The sequence below is a fragment of the Solanum verrucosum genome, unplaced genomic scaffold (genome assembly GCF_900185275.1).
Source record: "Solanum verrucosum unplaced genomic scaffold, falcon-dt-bn FXZP01000034.1, whole genome shotgun sequence".
Classification (NCBI taxonomy): Eukaryota; Viridiplantae; Streptophyta; class Magnoliopsida; order Solanales; family Solanaceae; genus Solanum; species Solanum verrucosum.
In genome coordinates, this window is record NW_026019959.1 from 659,161 (window position 1) to 679,297 (window position 20,137).

General features: G+C 31.0%; 2 protein-coding genes across 2 annotated transcripts; both read right to left on the minus strand.

The window, feature by feature from the left end:
• Positions 1-728: 728 nt before the first annotated feature.
• On the minus strand, positions 729-2,909 carry LOC125814849 (serine carboxypeptidase-like 40). The gene is made up of 8 exons (XM_049494297.1): positions 2,471-2,909; positions 2,284-2,391; positions 1,909-2,183; positions 1,571-1,822; positions 1,373-1,491; positions 1,177-1,271; positions 976-1,082; positions 729-878 (listed from the first exon to the last, which is right to left on the minus strand). Exons 1-8 carry the CDS (start codon positions 2,907-2,909, stop codon positions 729-731), a joined length of 1,545 nt encoding a protein of 514 aa, XP_049350254.1.
• A 7,448-nt stretch (positions 2,910-10,357) lies between these two features.
• Positions 10,358-15,632, minus strand: LOC125814877 (uncharacterized). Its single transcript, XM_049494327.1, has 17 exons — positions 15,249-15,632; positions 15,068-15,175; positions 14,675-14,949; positions 14,343-14,594; positions 14,118-14,251; positions 13,916-14,011; positions 13,727-13,832; positions 13,600-13,647; positions 13,117-13,185; positions 12,464-12,890; positions 11,968-12,075; positions 11,592-11,866; positions 11,251-11,506; positions 11,033-11,165; positions 10,829-10,924; positions 10,654-10,759; positions 10,358-10,518 (listed from the first exon to the last, which is right to left on the minus strand). Exons 1-17 carry the CDS (start codon positions 15,619-15,621, stop codon positions 10,369-10,371), a joined length of 3,012 nt encoding a protein of 1,003 aa, XP_049350284.1. The 5' UTR covers positions 15,622-15,632; the 3' UTR covers positions 10,358-10,368.
• Positions 15,633-20,137: the final 4,505 nt, after the last annotated feature.

Below are 20,137 nucleotides of genomic sequence, written 5' to 3' on the forward strand. Positions count from 1 at the left end.
GACTTCAATTGCATATGCATAAAGTTGATTTTGAAGTGGTTAAGCTCATATATTTGTGAATGCCACAATTATTTCAAGATTCCAAAATTGGTTATTTGTGTACTTGTCCCCTTTTTAAGTTGAAATATAAGGGTGGTTTATATATAAATAATAAAGACTAATTCTCAAACATGTTTCTTCAAACATGTTTTTGCTTCAAAATTGGTTAAAATGAAGTCCAAGGTTGATATTCAACATTCTAATTTGAATCCTAACCATTGAGATTTGGCTCAAAAAGTAATGTTAGACTCATTTTATTATTCCATCTTCTCATTATATTAGTAGAGTGTATCTTTTGTAGTTCATCTTTCAGTTTAATAGTTTATAGTTCAACACTGACTATGCTAGTTGCCCTGATATTGCTAAACATTTGATGTTTTCTTGTGCTATATTAAGCGTGACAATATTCAGAACTTGACATTTGATTGCCATTTCTACTAATGCAAGACCTTGTACAATTAATGCTTGAATCGCCACGAATTTCAACTTGTTCAAACGTTTTATATTATTGCTTCTGTACCTGCAGTTTGCCTAACACGTTTGATTCACAAAATAACAGGTTCCAAAATAAAAAGAGACGGAGAAATATGTCAAAAGATTGATCAAGTGATCACATTATGTTGTGTTAAACTATATCTAAGAAAGCTCGTAAAATGATTCTACATTACACAAATAAAGGATGTGCTAGATTAATGATCTCCAGGGGGTAACGTTCCAGAAAGGAAGTGAGAAATAAGGGATAAGGCTCTAGCAGGCTGATAACTTGGGACTTCATGTCCCGCGCCTCTTACTGTTGCAAATGTTAGACCTCCTTTATATGTCTCAACATATCCTCCAACCTGCAACATATAATTATCCAAACAAAATTATTCATTTCATTAAGTTAAAAACATTGGTGAGCAATAGTCGTTTGACGAGCATATTTTGTTTTTTTACCTCTCCTCCATTCAACCAAGAACGCCACGGTTGGTCTACTGTAAGGTTCATTGCTTGTATAGATCTCTTTGAAGAAGTTACAGGCACCCTTCCATCTGTATCACCACCGCAAGTACAATTTTTTGTTAGTAACACATTTTGTGATAAGATGATCAGAAAGTAAAAAAAGTACTAGTGTAATAATTAAGGAACAAAATTACCTAAAAATCCACACTCGAACACCATTTTCCAAAGACTCTCTGAGGAGAGGAACTATAGTAACTGGGCTGTCTTTCCAATTGTAAAAGAGCGAATTGCTGAAATAGAAAAGAATTATAAGCATTGAAGCCTAATGAAAATTGGAAATTGAACATGTTTGTATTTTTGTATGGGATTAATGTGTTGGAGTGATAATAACCTGCAAGATTCCCACTCATATTTGATGTTAGAAACATTGGCATGGAGTGCATCTTGAACATCCCGCCTGTTCAGGTAAGCATAAATGTAATCCGCCGAGCAGGGGTCAATCTGCAATGGCTGCATAAACAATTAACTTAATATCACTGTTTCTGCATTATTTTATACATGATAGAATGAAGATATTTGTCACACTTACTGGCGGTATTTTTGGGTATTTCGTGAGATTTCCATTCTTACAAAGGGGAAAATAGATGTTGTAGATGTCAAGATGGTTGATATTGTTGTCTGAAATTGCAATTGCACTGTTGCACTTGCTCTCGTTGTAGTTTTGGACGAAACAACTATTCTGGATGTCATGATAAGTTTCATCTGAAATCAGTGCATGAGATGCAAAGTATTCATACATTCCTATTATGTCTGTATCATCATTGATCACTGCATTCCCAATCTGCAATTTATAGTTACAACAATTTAATTTTGTCAATATAATTTAACATGTTGTAACAGACGGGTTAAATTAGAGATATCACTTACAATTATTCCTTTAAGATTGATAAGAGTCTTGTTCGCTAGCTTGTTATGCTTAAGAATTTCATGTGCCAATTGAGGTACATAATGTCCAGCATAACTCTCACCAGAAATGTAAAAATCTCTGTTCTTGTACTCGGGAAATCTCTCGAGCCAATTGAGTAAAAACACAACATTATCATTAGCAGTTCTACTATCTCCAGTTGTATTGAGATCACTGCTTATATTTGTATATGAAAATCCTACTCCAGCAGGTGACTCCAAGAACAACACATTGGCAGCTAATTCAATAGGAGAACTAATTAATACAATAATTTCACAAATAATTACCAATTATTAACTTAAATTTCATACAAAAAGGGAATGATTTTGTTTAATTACCATGGTTCCACGCATAACTATTCCTGTGTAATGTTTTTCCATCACTGTTAACTCTAAATGGTCCAAGTTCCTCCATTGCCCCATATGCCATAGAAGAACAACCAGGACCTGCAGAAAGAAAAATATGTTATATCAAAACTATATAGTATGACATAATTAAATATAGAGAAATGTTGTATGTATATACCTCCATTAAGCCAAAGAAGCAACGGCAATGCCTCGGAATTCTCAGCTTCAGTGAAGTAATAATATAAAGCACGACCAGCAGATTGATTGACAGTAACATAACCACCATATTGTTGAAACTTCACTGGTGGTTGTCCAGGCAATTTATTGATCCAATCTTTTGCTTTTGATCCCTCTTGTGGAAGAATAACTTTGTCTAATTCTACATTTTCAACGTCTGCCGCCTTAAAATAACTCTTGTTAAAGGCTGAATTCTTTTGCTTGGCCTTGTAAAATTTGCTAAGAACATCACCTTGCTTTTTTCCAAGGCTTGAAGCAACAAAACTGGAAAAAAACAGGGTAAAAACAAGGAAGAAGAAAGTAAATTTTCCCATTGTTCTATGTTTTTTAGAATTGAAAAGCAGAGTTAGAAAATGGTATTTATCATGTAATTGTATCATTATGATCAAGATTTGATTCTCATGCTATTTTGGAAGAGAAATCGAATTGGAGCGGTTAGTGATATTATGATATAACTTTCTTTAATTATGCATCATGCCAAATATTAGTTATTGATGTCTTTTACTTAAAATAATAAAATAATTATTATTAATTTAAATATAAAAAAAATGGTAATTACTTGTATGAAATTAAGGAATGGTCTAATATGCATAATTTTATACCAAATATAGTTTCAATGTAACATGAGTTATAGTTTTTCTTTTTCATAATTATGAAAACTTCAGAGTTTGTGAAAAACTATTCAAACTTTCTCAATTCTTACTATCTTATCAAATAAGCAAATCACAATTTATAAATAAGGTATCAATAATCAAAATATCTGAAGATGCACGTAAAGTATTATATATTTTCATGTTTCTTTTACAAATAAATATTTGTGATTATATTTTAGGAAAAAGTGACAAATATACACCTGAACTATCGAAAATGATATACGTATATCCTTTGTAATACTACCTTTGTAATACTATTGAGACACCAGAGTTCTTGTCATTCAAGAAGTGAAGCACTTGTATTTTTCACACTAACAGACGGACACGTGTCATCATCCTATGCATCTACTCGATTATTCACTTAATTTGAACCCACAAAGAAAGACCATTCGGATTTAAAAAACCCGCCCAAATTCTTCTTCATTTCTCCTATATACCCAAATCTAGGGGTGGGCATTCGATACTCGGTTCGGGTTTCTCAAATTTCGGATTTGGTGATTCGGTAATTGGTAGTTAAAAGTAGATACCAAATATCAAAATTTTAAATTTCGGTTTGGTACGGTATTTGGTAATACCATATTGAAGTTATAGTCAATTGTATTGCACAATTAATACTATTTCTCAAATCATTTCTAATTTTTTTTATGTGGAGGCACGATATAATGGAAGATCAACAAGTAAGAAGACATCAAGAAAAGCAAATTGATACAACTAAAAGACATATATCTCGATTATTCATGCTTATTCTTTAACTTTCTCTTAGGACTTGTACTAATGAGTAATGGATATGTTGATATATGACCTTCATTAAGTAAATAATTTGGTATTCGAGAAATACCGAATACCAAATGGTACTAATGTCTCATACCAAACTCAAACCCGAATACCATAATTCTAAAATTTTACTCCCGAATAACATACCAAATACCAAATTATCAAATAACCAAAAATTTCGATTTGATTCGATAATTCAATTTTCGATATTTTATGCCCAGCCCTGCCCAAATCAAAACACCCACAACTTGTGAGGATATGAAATAGCTGCATAATTGAAATCTCTTTTCTTCACATAAACATTACAAGAGATAAACTTCCATATATAACCAAGCAGTACAGAAAGTAAAGAGACACTTGAGCCACAAAATTGAGGACTGAGAAACAAATATATATGTATATAAATCTTTCTTTTTTACTTCTTTTACAGAAAATATAATTTGTAATTAATTTACAATTAACAAAACTATTCTGATGTGCTCTCTAGAAGGTTATACATGCAGCTATGAACATTCAAGGGCTCCCTCTACTACCCCCACCCTCCCCCTTCAACCAAAATTCTAGATAAAAAGAAAAGATTATGTATCCCTACAACAGACAGCTCTTTTTAATGGATTAGCTTGTTGTAGGTAGATCACCAATTATCCTGCTTGCTATCTTATGGATCAATGTTTTAAATGGTGGGGTGTGAGACGAGACGTTTTATGTAATACGGAGCGATACGTAAGCATCGAGACACGGGGCATAAGTCTAATGGATCTAGGGGCATAGTTTCATGTATATTTAATTTTATAATTACTAAGAAAATAAGCAAAAGTGAAACTTTCAATTATCGAACAAATAAATTTTAATAAAATAACCTATAATATATAGAAAAAAATATTATGATTTTTATTTGAAAAAGGTATTAATAACCAATAATGAAGAAAAAAAGTATTACAATTACTATTTGAGAAAATATGATTTCAAGCCATAAAAAAAAAAAAGGTTCAAAAAAAAAATAATTAAAAAAAATAACGCCCGCCTAGGGCATATACGTCCAGGACTTGTTTTTTTTAGTTTGGAGCTTACACCTCAAATTTTAAAACTTACGCACTATGATATACGTCTTTAATTTACGCTCCGAAGCGTTTTTGGCACACATCGCTTCGTAACTCACCCGGGACTATCGCCCAAAAAACGTTTTTAAAAAACATTGTTATGAATCAATCATCAAGTCATGGCTTCTGAACAAAACAAATATATTTCCTAGAGAGGAAACTCTTTAACACCTGATTAAATTCGAATTGGGAAGATGTAGATGGCCGATCCTCTTGCTTCTCTACAAGCACACATCCAACTACAAGATAGCACCAAAAACTAGAGAATTAGAATAAGCAAAAACACCAAACCCGCAGATACTGTTCACAAACTAAAATCTGGAACTACAAGACTCCAAATCACCCTCTCTCAGTTCCCAATCAAATATTAAGTTGAAAAGAACAAGTTGTCCAAAAATAAGCTCAATCGGACAAGAAACGAAGTGGGAATCACGATTTGAAATTGGCTAGGGCTTGTGCGAAAATCTGCACTTTCTCACTTTTCTCTCTATATGGCTGCTCTCAAACTCTTGTGATTATTCTCTAAATAAGACCTAAAAGAAAGTCTTACATATGCACCATAATATTGGGCTTATGGACAAAAGTGGGCTAGTCAAATTTGGGCTAAATTTATCCACAAAGGAAAAGAAGGAAGACCCAAAACCTTGGACTTTTATTTATCCACATAGAAAGGGAAAAAGACCCAAAATCCAACAAAACGAACAAGAATTTGGGTTTTAATTTGGGTATATTATCAAGGTGTTAGTGAGCGGGTGAGTTAGATAATTGTTTGATGGGATTTTTTAATCCAGGTGGTCTTTTTTTGGATTAAAATTAAGTGAGTAATCGAATGGATGCACAAAATAATAACACGTATCCGTCCGTTAATGTGAAGAATACAAGTATTTCACATTTTGGACGGTAAGAACTCTGATGTCTCGATAGTATAATAAAGGATATACGTATACTATTTTCAATAATTCAGAGATATGTCTATCTGTTTTCTTTATATTTTGTTACAAAATACTCTATATGTATGTCTTTAGTCCATGCCTCTTTGTTTTCATGTATCTTAGACCAGTGGTTTTTATGTTAGATACCATTATCTAATTTTATCATTATTTTGTATCATGAAGCTCTTGATAGTTATTTTTTTTTATACAAAAAGGCTCAAATATTTTTATCAAATTTTGAGAAAAAAATGTTCACTTATGATTTCTGATAAAAGTTTTGTTCAGCCATGTTATTTTCGTTTGAGAAAAAGTTCATTCATGTTATTATTTGTTAACTGAAATGACATAGATGAGCCAAACTTTTAACGTATGATATAGATGAACCTTTTCACAAAGTTCGATAGGATATTTGAGCCTTTTTATTTTTAAAAAAGTGATTTAATCAATGACATGATTGAATCGTAATTGACCATGAGTAAAAAAATATTTTGCAAAACCGAAACTTTTTTCAATTAATTAACAATGGCACGAATGAGTTTTTTTTCCAAACGAAAATGACATAGATAAGTCAAACTTTAAGCAGATGACATAGATGAACTTTTTCCGAAATTCAATCATTTGAGTCTATTTCCTTTTTTTTAATTAAACTAAATTGACTCAAATTGTATTTCATGATTCAGGGATTTCAGATAACAATAAAAACAAATACAATTGAACTTGAAAATGTAAATTTTGATTTTTGTCAACTTGTTTAGTTTTGCTAATTTCGTCTTAATTACTCTGCCGAATTCTCGAGGATTCAAATGAATGAAGGAACAGGGAAGGTCGGTGGTGACAGTGATGGCGGCGAATGGTGGTGGTATTAATGGTGACAAGAGATAAACGGAAAATGAAGACAGAAAAAACATTAAAAAGAAATGTTTTTTATTTTTTCGGAAAAGGCTTATTTGTGTTTAATGAATATTTTTTAATAAAATTGAAGTGTCTAATTGAAATAAACCTTAGATAAAGTATCAAATTAAAAAAAAATGTGGCTAATTTGCTGGACCCGTTATGTGTTTAGCCTTTACATTTTTCAACATAAATGAAACAAATAGATATCGTCAATTATTTTTACCATTCTAAACAACTATAGGAGAAAAATATACTAGAGGGGATCCTTTCCTCAATTTTATAATTTAATTATGATATGTCAATCAGGTAATTATAATTCAAAATCTGTTCTAATATATTGGTAATGGAAATGAATATCTCAATGATAATGTGTGGATTTGCTAACTAGTACTCCTTACTATAGAAAGTACAAATGGTTTAAGAATTTTTTGTTAATTTATCAGATGATTATTATACTCTTTTTAGTGATAGCATATTAAGTAATTATGTTAATCAAAGTTTTTTAATAGATTGAAATAATTGAATTCTTTTAAGTCCTATCTCCATTGACAATTGAGAGAAAATCTATTTGGTATGACCTATAGAAATAGGAATAACATTTTTAATATTTATTTTTTTTACTTTCATTTGATAGTCAAAATTATTTTATATAAATAACTATTTTAAGTTTTAAAATATCATAGTATATTACCCTATCAAATATTATTATATATTCCAAATTCATACATTTTAAGGGTGTATTGTGAATGGAGCTTCTGTGAATGGTATAGTTATAACTTATATATGATTTAGATTTCCAAAGAGTCCCAAGAAATTGTAATGATGAATTTCTTTTTAGAAACAATATTAAAATTACTAAGAAATGTAAAATTTAACTAACAGAAAGAAAGAAATATAAACTACTTATTTTTTAATAAAAATATTTTAGAACTTTAATTGAAACTACTCAAATCATCAAATTAATAAATATAGTTTTTACATTAAGATCCAAGACAATGTATTGAAAACACATAATTAATGTTTTATAACTTGAAATAATTCTTATTATTATAAATAATCAATACTATATTAAAATATGAAGTTCCTCATAAATGTTAATTGAACTTTTTGCCTTTTCCTTTGCAATACTCAAATATAAAAAGTACACAACTCTTGAAGCATCACACTATTTGTGGCAAAATTATCAAATTGTTAATCTCTTGATAAATGATTTTCAGTTTTCTTTCATCATAATTTCTAGGTTAATTTCTTAATTAATTGTTACTAAACAATTGTTTTGTGCCTTGTGTTGAAAAGTTAAATGAAATGAAGGTGTTATGAATTGGTTACTTATTAAATAAACAGTGACAATTAAAATATAACGAATGAACGCCCAAATTAGTTTCTTTAAGGCCAACACTGCAGATTGATTGAACAAATTAGCCTATAACTGAATTAGTGAAGCTATGGTGTGAACGAATTGTGGTACAATCACTCCCTTCATGTTTCTTCTCTCGATTCTATTTTTCTTGTTCTTCTCTCTTCTCTACCTAATTTCTCTTTTTTCTGTTTCTTACAGATTCTGCTGATGGGACTTCATATCTTAATTTAGACTCATTTGTATTATTTTCTAATTGTTATTTTGTGCACCATTGTGACTTGTGGTTATTAATAAATATAGGAAATTATCCCAAATTAATTGTGAGCAGTTCATTACAAAAGGCAATTATCAAGAAAATGTGTGATTATGAGATTTCATTTGATTGTAATATATTTTGGAAGCCAAATCAATTTGGATATGTTAGTGGAAATACAATATTACTTTGCTTTAGTTATGCATTATGCCAAATATAGTTGTGATTTCTTGAACTTAGTAATTTTACTATTTTAACTGTAAAAAGTTGGCAGTTATAATTAAGATAAGGATTAGTTTAATAGGTATGATTTTTACCAAATATAATTTTAGTGTAACAGAATTTGAATTTGTCAGGGGCTATAATTAAAAAATTGTTATAACAAAGTAGTAATAGTAATATTGAATATCTCATATTCTCATTGATATTAGAAATTCCTCCATCCATTCCCGTCGCTTTGAGTTTTTTTCTAATCTTCTTCTAGTTAATTATGATGACATGAAATTGGCAAAATAAATCAATGAAGCTTAATAATAAGGGTGGAAGGCAATTTTAGTTATCTCTCGTCAAATAATTACAAATAAGCAGATATACCACGGAAGTCAATCCCTCACAAAGCAAGAAACAATGAATATATTGGGTGATCATTTGAATCTGAGTTTGCCAAATGATCGTATATTTGTATGTCAAGTAAATACATTGTTATGAACCAAGTTCAGCCTAATGTGGATATCAAGGTCACACAACTAGTTATTGGGCCGAAAACGAGCAATAGGGCCAGGTTAATTTGAGATCCGGGTTGAGTAGTGGACATGAAACGGTTCCATCAAAAAGAGTAGTGATATGTGATTTAGGGAGGATGCAAATTGTTGAGAAAAATGTTTAGTCCTCTCATCCCCTTTCTCTGAGTTTTGCTTCTCATCCTTTTCTTCTACTCGTGTTCTTCAATTTCCCTTTTAGTTCTTAATTCCTTTGTAATTCCAATTACGAATTAGTGAAATATATCTATAGGTTATTTTGAGTTTGAATTGTGTTGGTCTAGTTATTGGGTTTGTTACAGACATATTGTGACAGATCATCACGAGTACTTATGATGGATGGGCTTGCCATGGCTAGGAGTTTAGAACAAATTGTATCATAAATTTGGAACAAATTCCGGCCAATCAGCAGGAGTTTATGATGGGTGGACTTGCTACGAGTGTTGTCATATCTTTTCGACTTCATTACAAATCATGTAATGTAGGAACAAATTTTTCACAATTTTTGGGGAAATGGAAGGAGGAAGAGAAGAGAGGAGCACAAGTTCTAGCTGATGTCAATTAAACTTTTTCAACATGTTCAAAAAGTTCAACACACGCCTTTAAGAAAATACTTTGAAAATGTACCTAGCATTTGCAAGTAAATTACAAATAACTAATTCTCTATTAAAGCAAGTGTGAAAGAACTTTTTTGCTCTTTGCTTTCCTTCTACTTGGTTTTACTTATTCATTTGATTCTTCTGCTATTATATATTGTTGCATCTCCATATTCTATTAATATATATGTTTTGTAGTTCTACTTTCAATTTGATATGCCCTGATTTTGCTAAACATGAAATTGACACCATTGATTAACATTTCTAATTAATGCTTTATATATTGCTTTTGTCGCTGCGATTTGCCTAACACATTTGATTCACAGGTTCCAAAAGAAAAGCGAAAAATAAAGAGAGAAAGATAGATATGTCATAAGATATATAGATCATAGCATTATAAATTAAACTTTGTCTAAGAAAGCTCTCATAAAATGATTCTTCAATACATAAATAAAGGATGTGCTAGATTAACGATGTCCATAATTCTTCATTACATAAATAAATAAAGAATGTGCTAGATTAATGATTTCCAGGGAGTAGTGTGCCCGAAAGGAAGTGAGAAATAAGGGAAAGGGCTCTAGCAGGTTGGTAGCTTGGAACTTCATGTCCCGCGCCTCTTACTGTTGCAAATGTTAGACCTCCTTTATATGTCTCAACATATCCTCCAATCTGCAACATAAATATCCAAACAAAATTGTTAATTTCATTTCATTGAGAAATCAATGAAATATAGAATCAAGTTTTATGGTGAGAAGCAATAGTTGTTTAATTTGATGATCAATGTTTGTATTTTTACGATTTTACCTCTCCTCCAGATAACCAAGAGCGCCATGGTTGATCAACTATAAGGTTCATTGCTTTTATGGATTTCTTCGTAGATGTTACAGGAACTGCTCCATCAATATCACCACTGTATATACAAATATATAAGATGATCAAAATGAAAAAAAAGTACTAGTATAATGGGGAATAAAATTACCTGAAAATCCAAACTTGAACACCGTTTTCCAAAGACTCTGTGAGGAGAGGAATTATAGTTGCCGGGCTGTCTTTCCAGTTGTAAAAGAGTGGATCACTGAAATAGAAAAAGAATTATGAGCATTGAATAAAAATTTTGAGGATTTGTGTGCATTTAACTGTTTGTATTTGCTGATGGGATTAAGGTGTTGGAGTTGCTAATAACCTGCAAGATTCCCAATCATATTTGATGTTCGTAACATTGGCATGGAGTGCATCTTGAACATCCCGCCTGTTCAGATAAGCATGAACGTACTGGTCGGAGCAGGCCTCAAACACTAATGGCTGCATCAAAATAGCTCATTAACTCAAATCTATGTTTCTTTTATACGGGATAGAATGTGGATATTGGTAATAATAAAGGAAAATGCAGAGTTGTCCCACTTACTGATGGTACTTTTGGGTATTTCGTGAGATTTCCATCCTTGCAAAGAGGGGAATAAATGTTGTAAATATTGATATGATTCAAATTGTTGTTTGAAACTGCTACTGCCTCATTACAGTTGCTCTTATTGTAGTGATTGTCAAAGCAATATTTCTTGATGTCAAGGAACGTTTCATCTGAAATGAGCGCATGAGATGCATAGTATTCGTACATTCCTATGATGTCTGTGTCATCATTAATCACTGCATTCCCAATCTGGAATTTGTAGATACAACAAGTTAACATTGTTAGTGTAATTTAACATGTTGTAACAGACCGGTTAAAATTAGAGATTACTTACAATTATTCCTTTGAGATTGATAAGAGTCTTGTTTGATAGCTTGTTATGCTGAAGAATTGTATGTGCCAATTGAGGAACATAATGTCCAGCATAACTCTCACCAGAAATGTAAAAATCTCTGTTCTTGTACTCGGGAAATCTCTCGAGCCAATTGAGTAAAAACACAACATTATCACTAACAGTTCTACTATCTCCAGTTTTATTGAGGTCGCTGCTTGTATTTGTATATGAAAATCCTACTCCAGCAGGACACTCCAAAAACAACACATTGGCAACTATAATTCAATAGGAGAAAATTAGTATTCTGAGTTGAGAATTGTTCATTCAAACATTAATAGGAAATTATGTTACACAAAAAAGAGAACTTTCTTTTTACCAAGATTCCACGCATAATGATTCCTATGTAACGTTTGCCCATCACTATTAGCTCTAAATGGACCAACCTCCTCCATGGCCCCATATGCGATAGATGAACATCCAGGACCTGAAGTATTGTTTCATAATCAGAACTAATTTTTGAAGTGTTTCTGTATATTTTTCAGATCTCTTATGTGGTAAAATGAAGATCTGTCATAAAAAAACCATAAAATTTTACAAAGATTAGGGTGGACTAATTGTAGTATTCATTTTCCCCTTTTTGATCAAACACAAGAAAATAACAAAAGGTTTATATCAAAACTATATAGATCCAGAAGAAAATCCCTTTTTCTGATCTTTATGTGTTAAAAATGAAGATCTAAAAACCATAAAATTTTAGAAATAGTCAGGTGGAGTAATGTAGTGTCCTTTCCCCTTTTTTTTTGATCAAACACAAAAAAATAACTTTCAAACAGGATGCTAAATAAATATAGACAATTGCTGCTTGTATATACCTCCATTAAGCCAGAGAAGCAAAGGCAATGCGTTAGAATTCTCAGCTTCAGTGAAGTAATAATACAAAGCACGACCAGCAGATTGATTGACAGTAACATAACCACCATATTGTTGAAACTTTACTGGTGGTTGTCCAGGCAATTTGTTGATCCAATCTTTTTCTTTTAATCCCTCCTGTGGATGAATAACTTTGTCCAATTCTACATTTTCAACGGCTGCCGCCTTATAGTAATTCTTGCCAAAGGCTGAATCCTGCTTTGCCTTGTAAAATTTTCCAAGCACTTCACTTTGCTTTTTTCCAAGGCTTGAAGCAATAAAGTTGGAGAAAAAGAGGGCAAAAAGAAGGAAGTAGGAAGTGAATTTTCCCATTGTTGTGTGTGTGTTGTGTTGAAAAGTTAAGTGAGATGAATGGTATTTATCATGAAACTGTGGAATAGATTTCTTGAATTTAATAATTTTACTATTATAATTATCAGAATTTGGCACTATTTTATATTGGTATGTCAATCAAATTCAAAAGTGTTATAATAAAATAATAATATGAATGAATATTTCAATGATATTATGAGAATCTTATATTTTTTATTCCTTATAAAGAGGTTAAAGATTTTCTTGTTAAGATGAATTATTTTGCTTTTTTTTTAAGTGATACCATTGTCGATTGAAAGACAGCTATAAATAGTTCTATGCCTTTTGCCATCCATTGTCGATTGAAAGACAGCTATAGAAATACAAATAACGCATTACTTGAAAATGTCAATGGCATTTACAAATTAATTGAAAATGACTAATTCACTGAATATGGTAGTTGCACTTATGCTAAACATTTGATATAGTCTTGACAATAATCATAACTGGGCAGTTTACCTAACATGTTTGATTCACAGACGAACATGTTTCAAAAGAAAAGCAAAAAATAAAAAGAGAAAGACAGAGAGGGATGACATAAATTAATCAATCGTGTTTATATTAATCTTTGTCTAAGAAAGCTCGTAAAATGATTCTTAATTACACAAATAAAGGATGTGCTAGTTTAATGATCTCCAGGGGGTAACGTTCCAGAAAGGAAGTGAGAAATAAGGGATAAGGCTCTAGCAGGCTCATAACTTGGAACTTCATGTCCCGCGCCTCTTACTGTTGCAAATGTTAGACCTCCTTTATATGCCTCAACATATCCTCCAACCTGCAACATATATATCCAACAAACATTGAGAAATATTGAATCAAAAGTCGTTTGACGAGCATATTTTGTTTTTTTTTACCTCTCCTCCATTCAACCAAGAGCGCCAAGGTTGATCAACTGTAAGGTTCATTGCTTGTATAGATCTCTTTGAAGAAGTAACAGGGACCCTTCCGTCTGTATCACCACTGCATTTAATTTCCAAGTACAAATATATGTTAAACATTCTGTGATAAGAAAGAAAAAAATAGTATAATGAGGAAAAAATTACCTAAAAATCCACACACGAACACCATTTTCCAAAGACTCTTTGAGGAGAGGAATTATAGTGACCGGGCTATCTTTCCAATCGTAAAAGAGTGAATCGCTGAAATAGAAAAGAATTATAAGCAGTGAAGCATAATGAAAATTGTAAATCAAACAAGTAGTAAAGCATTTGTATGAATTTAAGTATTTGTATATGGGATAATAACCTGCAAGATGTCCAATCATATTTGAGGTTGCTAACATTGGCATGGAGTGCATCTTGAACATCGCGCCTGTTCATGTAAGCATAAATATACTTGTCGGAGCAGGGGTCAATCTGCAATGGCTGCATCAAAATTAACTTAAAATCAATATTTCTACATTATCTTATACGAGAAAGAATGTAGATATTTTTAAAAGTATGAGCAAAAATGAAGAGTTATCCCACTTACTGTCGGTGTTTTTGGATATTTAGTTAGATTTCCATTCTTGCAAAGGGGATAATAAATGTTGTAAATGTCAAGATTGTTCAAATTTTTGTTTGTAATCTCAGCTGCCTCATCGCACTTGCTCTGATTGTAGTTATCATCATAACAACTATTCAGGATGTCATGGTACGTTTCATCTGAAATTAATGCGTGAGATGCAAAGTATTCATACATTCCAATTGTGTCTGTGTCATCATTAATCACAGCATTACCAATCTGCAATTGGTCACATGGAACTTGTTAGTACAATTTAACTTATGTACACTGACAGTTGTAACTCGATAGATATCACTTACAATTATTCCTTTAAGATTGATAAGAGTCTTTTTCTCAAGCTTATTAAGCTGAAGAATTGCATGTGCCAATTGAGGTACGTAATGCCCCGCGTAACTCTCACCAGAAATGTAAAAATCTCTGTTCTTGTACTCGGGAAATCTCTCGAGCCAATTGAGTAAAAACACAACATTATCATTAGCAGTTCTACTATCTCCAGTTGTATTGAGATCACTGCTTGTATTTGTATATGAAAATCCTACTCCAGCAGGTGACTCCAAAAACAACACATTGGCAGCTAATTCAATAGGAGAATTAATTAGTACTCTATACCCAGAGTTGAGAATTTCTCAAATTATTTCTAAACGTTTAATGAAAATTTGTACAAAAAGAAATAAAAAGAGAATTTCAGTTACCATGGTTCCACGCATAACGATTCCTGTGTAATGTTTTTCCATCACTATTAACTCTAAATGGTCCAAGTTCCTCCATTGCACCATATGCAATTGAAGAACAACCAGGACCTGCAGAAAGAAAAATATGTTGTATCAAAACTATATAGTATGACACAATTAAATATAGACACAAATGTTGTACCTCCATTAAGCCAAAGAAGCAAAGGCAATGCGTTGGAATTCTCAGCTTCAGTGAAGTAATAATACAAAGCACGACCAGCAGATTGATTGACAGTAACATAACCACCATATTGTTGAAACTTCACTGGTGGTTGTCCAGGCAATTTGTTGATCCAATCTTTTGCTTTTAATCCCTCCTGTGGAAGAATAACTTTGTCTAATTCTACATTTTCAACGCCTGTCGCCTTATAATAACTCTTGTAAAACGCTGAATTCTTTTGCTTGGCCTTGTAAAACTTGCCAAGGACATCACCTTGCTTCTTACCAAGGGTTGAAGCAACAAAATTTGACAAAAACAGGGTGAAAAGAAGGAAGAAGAAACTAATTTTTCCCATGGTTGTGTGTCTTTTAATTTACTATTGAAAAGTAGAGTTAAGGGAAAGGGTATTTATCATGGAATTGTGTGATTATGATCCAAGATTTGATTCCCATACCATTTCAAAGCCAAATCAAATTGGAGTTGTTAGTGGGATTATGATATAACTTTCTTTAATTATGCATCAGGCCAAATATAGTTGTTGATTTCTTCAACTGAATAATTTTACTATTTTAACTATAAGGAATTGACAATTACTTGTATGAAATTAAAGAATAGTGTAATATGCATAATTTTTTACCAAATATAGTTCTAATGTAGCCTGATTGGAAAAGAATGGTTAGAAAAAATCTGATGGAGCATCAGCACTCACAAACGTATGATATTAGTATATACCCGATTTGTATTTTTTCTCATAATTATGAAAATTTCACGGTTTGTGAAAAATTATTAAAACTTTTTCAATTCTTATAATTTTGTCAATAAGTAAATCATAATTCATAAATAAGGTATCAATAATTGAAATATCTTAAGACGATCATAAAATATCATATATTTTTATGTTCCTTTTTATAAATAATTGTTTGTAATTATATTTTATTACAAAATCTTCTAGAGGTATGTCTTTAGTCCATGCCTCTTTGTTTCAATGGTAATTATGCTAGATGTCAAATAGCTAGTGAATAGAGATTATCTAATTTTATCATTGTTTTGTATCATGAAGATCTTGATAGTTATTTTTTTTATTAAATTGACTCATATAGACTTTCATAATTCGGGCATTTCTGATAACAATAGAAACGAATACAATTGAACTTGAAAATGCAAATTGTGATTCTTGTCGACGTGTTGTTTAGTTTTGCTAATTTTGTCTTAATTATTTTGCGGGAAATCTCTGGTATTCAATGAATGAAGGAAAAGAGAAGGTTTGTGGTGATAGTGATGACAGACAAATGGTGATGATATTAATGGTGGCGAGAGATAAAAGGAGAAAGAAGACAATTTTTTTTTAAAGAAATACTTCTTTTTGGCTTTTCATGCTCTTAGGGAAAGGGTGTTGCACACATTTTACCACATTAGTTATTTGTGTTTAACGAATACACTTTTAATAATGTTAAAGTGTCTAATGGGAACAAACCTTAGTTAAAATATCAAAGTAAAAAGAATTGTTGCTAATTTGTTGGACCTTTATGTGCTTGGCCTTTACATTTCAACTGAATTGAATTGAATTGTCAATTTTTTTCCCACTAAATTTGTTTTGTAGAGATCCTTTCCTTGATTTTATAGTTTAATTTTTGTATGTCAATCAGGTAATTATAATTCAAATACTTTTTTCTAATAAAGTAGTAATACAAATGAATATCTCAATGATAGTATATGGATTTGCTACCTAATACTCTTTACTATAGAAAGTACAAATGATTTAAGAATTTCTTGTTAATTTATCAAATGATTATTATACTTTTTATTTTTTTAATGATAACATACTAAGCAATTATGTTAATCAGACTTTTGAGAGAAAATGTATCTGTCGTTACCTATAGAAATAGGAAAATATCATAGTATATTACCCTATCAAATATTATTACATATTCTAAAATCTTTTTAAGGGTGTATTGTGAATGGAGCTTCCGTGAATGGTATAGTTATATATGATTTAAATTCCCAAATTTTTGAGTCCCAAGAATTTTAATGGTGAATTTTTATTTTATTTTTTCTTAGACAATATTAAGATTATTAAAAATATATAAAATTTAATTAAAAGAAAGAACTATAAACTATTTATTTTTTAATAAAAATATTTCAGGACTTTAAACTAAATTGTTCAAATAATCATATTAATAAATATGGTTTTTTATATTAAGATCCAAGATACTGTATTGAAAACACATAATTAATGTCTTATTAAGAAATAATTCTTATTATTATAAATAATTTATCTATACTATATTAAAAGCATGAAAATTCTTAATAATGTTATTTGAACTTTTTGGCCTTCCTTAAAAGATTCTGCTTTAAACAAAATTATTTTTTCACAATTACCCACCTACTTATACACGTTGGAATATTCTAATCCACAAACAGTTACAAACGGAAGAAGATGGCTCTTTTTATATCTTTATATCTTCTTTGAAATTTTTACTGATTTTTTTAGAAGAGTTCTAGTTCTTGAGTTTATCTTTCCAATTTCATAGAAAATGGTGTCAATTTTTTTTAGAAAGCTTTTGTTTTCAAATTTCTCTGAAAGGATATTGAAATGCTAATAACCGGAATGATATGTGAAAAACAGATTATTCCCAATATCAAATTGTCACAAAATATCGATTGAGTTTATATATCTGTATCTTACCCAAAAGCTAGAGAAAGTGTGATTCGAGTGGATGAACATAAGTGTGTCTTTATACGAATGAATATTTCAATGATAGTATATGGATTTACTACCGAATACTCTTTACTATAGAAATTACAAATAGTTTAAGACTTTCTTGTTAATTTATCAAATGATTATTATACTCTTTTTATTTTTTTAGTGATAACATACTAAGTAATTATGTTAATCAGACTTTTGAGAGAAAATCTATTTGGCATGACCTATAGAAATAGGAATAACACTTTCAATGTTTATTTTTTAATTTTCACTTGATAGTCAAAATTAATTTATATGACTATTTTAAGTTTTAAAATATCATAGTATATTACCCTCTCAAATATTATACATATTCCAAAATCCTACATTTTAAGGGTGTATTGTGAATAGAGCTTCCGTGAATAGTATAGTTATATGTGATTTAAATTTCCAAATCTTTGAGTCCCAAAAATTTTAATAGTGAATTTTATTTTTATTCTTTCTTAGACAATATTAAGATTATTAAAAAATACAAAATTTAATTAAAAGAAAGAAATATAAACTACTTAAATTTAACACATAATTAATGTCTTATTAACTTGAAATAATTCTTATTATTATAAATATTAAAAGCATGAAGATCCTTAATAATGTTGTTTGAACTTTTTGTCGTTCATTAAAAGACACCGCTTTAAATAAAATTATTTTTTCACCATTTTCATTCAATCATTATAACATCATTTAGTGAAATTAAACATTTACTTAAATGGAAGATTTATTCCAAAAAGGGGCCAAAAAAAAGTCCACAAAAATAGTAACCCCAGGCGACTCCTACTCATTTTTCACCATTCTTGAGGCTAAAGGTAAGCTTTTCACTCTCCAAATTAATTTTCGATCTGTAGAACGTAATAGAATGGGTGAATATTGATGGGAGAGGGTTTTGTTATAGATTCTATGGTGGAAACAACCCTAATTTGGATAATTGGGATCATGGATTTGATCTAGGGTTCATAAAATTATTAGTAATTCGTGTAATTAGTGATTGTTTATTGATTCCCGTATTATATTGATTGTTTGTAGACCAAGAACAAGCGAAAAGAATCCGAAAAGGGAAGGATCAAGTTTCTTAGGGTTTCAAGCTTGTTTCGAGGTAGGTGATGGTTGTGATTCTATGATTGTGTGATGTATGTTTGTTCTTGCTTCATTATGATACATGTATGTATATGAATGTCGCATTATTGATCATACTTGTTGTAAATGAGATAGATGAATGATGGTTACCATGAAATCATGACTTAATTGTATGATCTTGAGAATATACTTGTGATTGTGATTGTGGTGTGTTTAATGGATCGGTTGCCACGTTTCGGCATAACTAACTTGGATCGTTTTCCTCGTTCTGGCATAATTATGAGATCAGTTGCCACGTTCCGGCATAATTATTGGATCGGGTACCACGTTTCGGTATGCTAACTGTTTGGGTTTGGGTTGCATGAGAGGACCAATGACTTGTCATAATTGTGTATCATGAGAAAATGTGTGAAGTTGTTCATTGTTTTGTATATGTTGTTGATATTGTATATGTTCGATATGTCCATGAGTTTATAATATTGTATTGACTTGCTTATGTTACCCTTATTGGGATAGTCGTGTGGTCCTACCAGTACACTGTAGTTGTGTACTGATACTGCACTTGCTCTTATTTTGTTGAGTATAGGGTATCTTCAAGTGGCTACTGACAAACCTCGCTTAGTAGATCAATGATCGTCTTTCGAATTCAAGGGTGATCCAATTCTTCCGGGCTGTCATGAGTTCTCCTTTCGTCTATGTCCACATTTCGGACTTAGACAGTTCTATTAGTTATTAGTACATTAGTTGGGGTTGTATCTCTTCTTGTTTAAACTTGGTTCATTGTTAGATGTTTTGGTACATTGACTTTCAGGTTGTAGGCATTACTTCCGCATTGTTAGTTTATTACTGTTAGACTTCTGTTAGAATTTATGGGAACTCTATTTCTTTCCTTAGTATTTTCCTACTTTCGTATACTTAAAATGCCCTAGTTTTGGTTTAGTTTCTTGGTTTGACTTGTAGTAGTGGTTCTCCCATCGGAGAGTTAATGTGGGTGCCAATCACGACGGTCTGGGTCGTGACAAAATTGATATCAGAGCCTAGGTTTGTTGATCTCGAT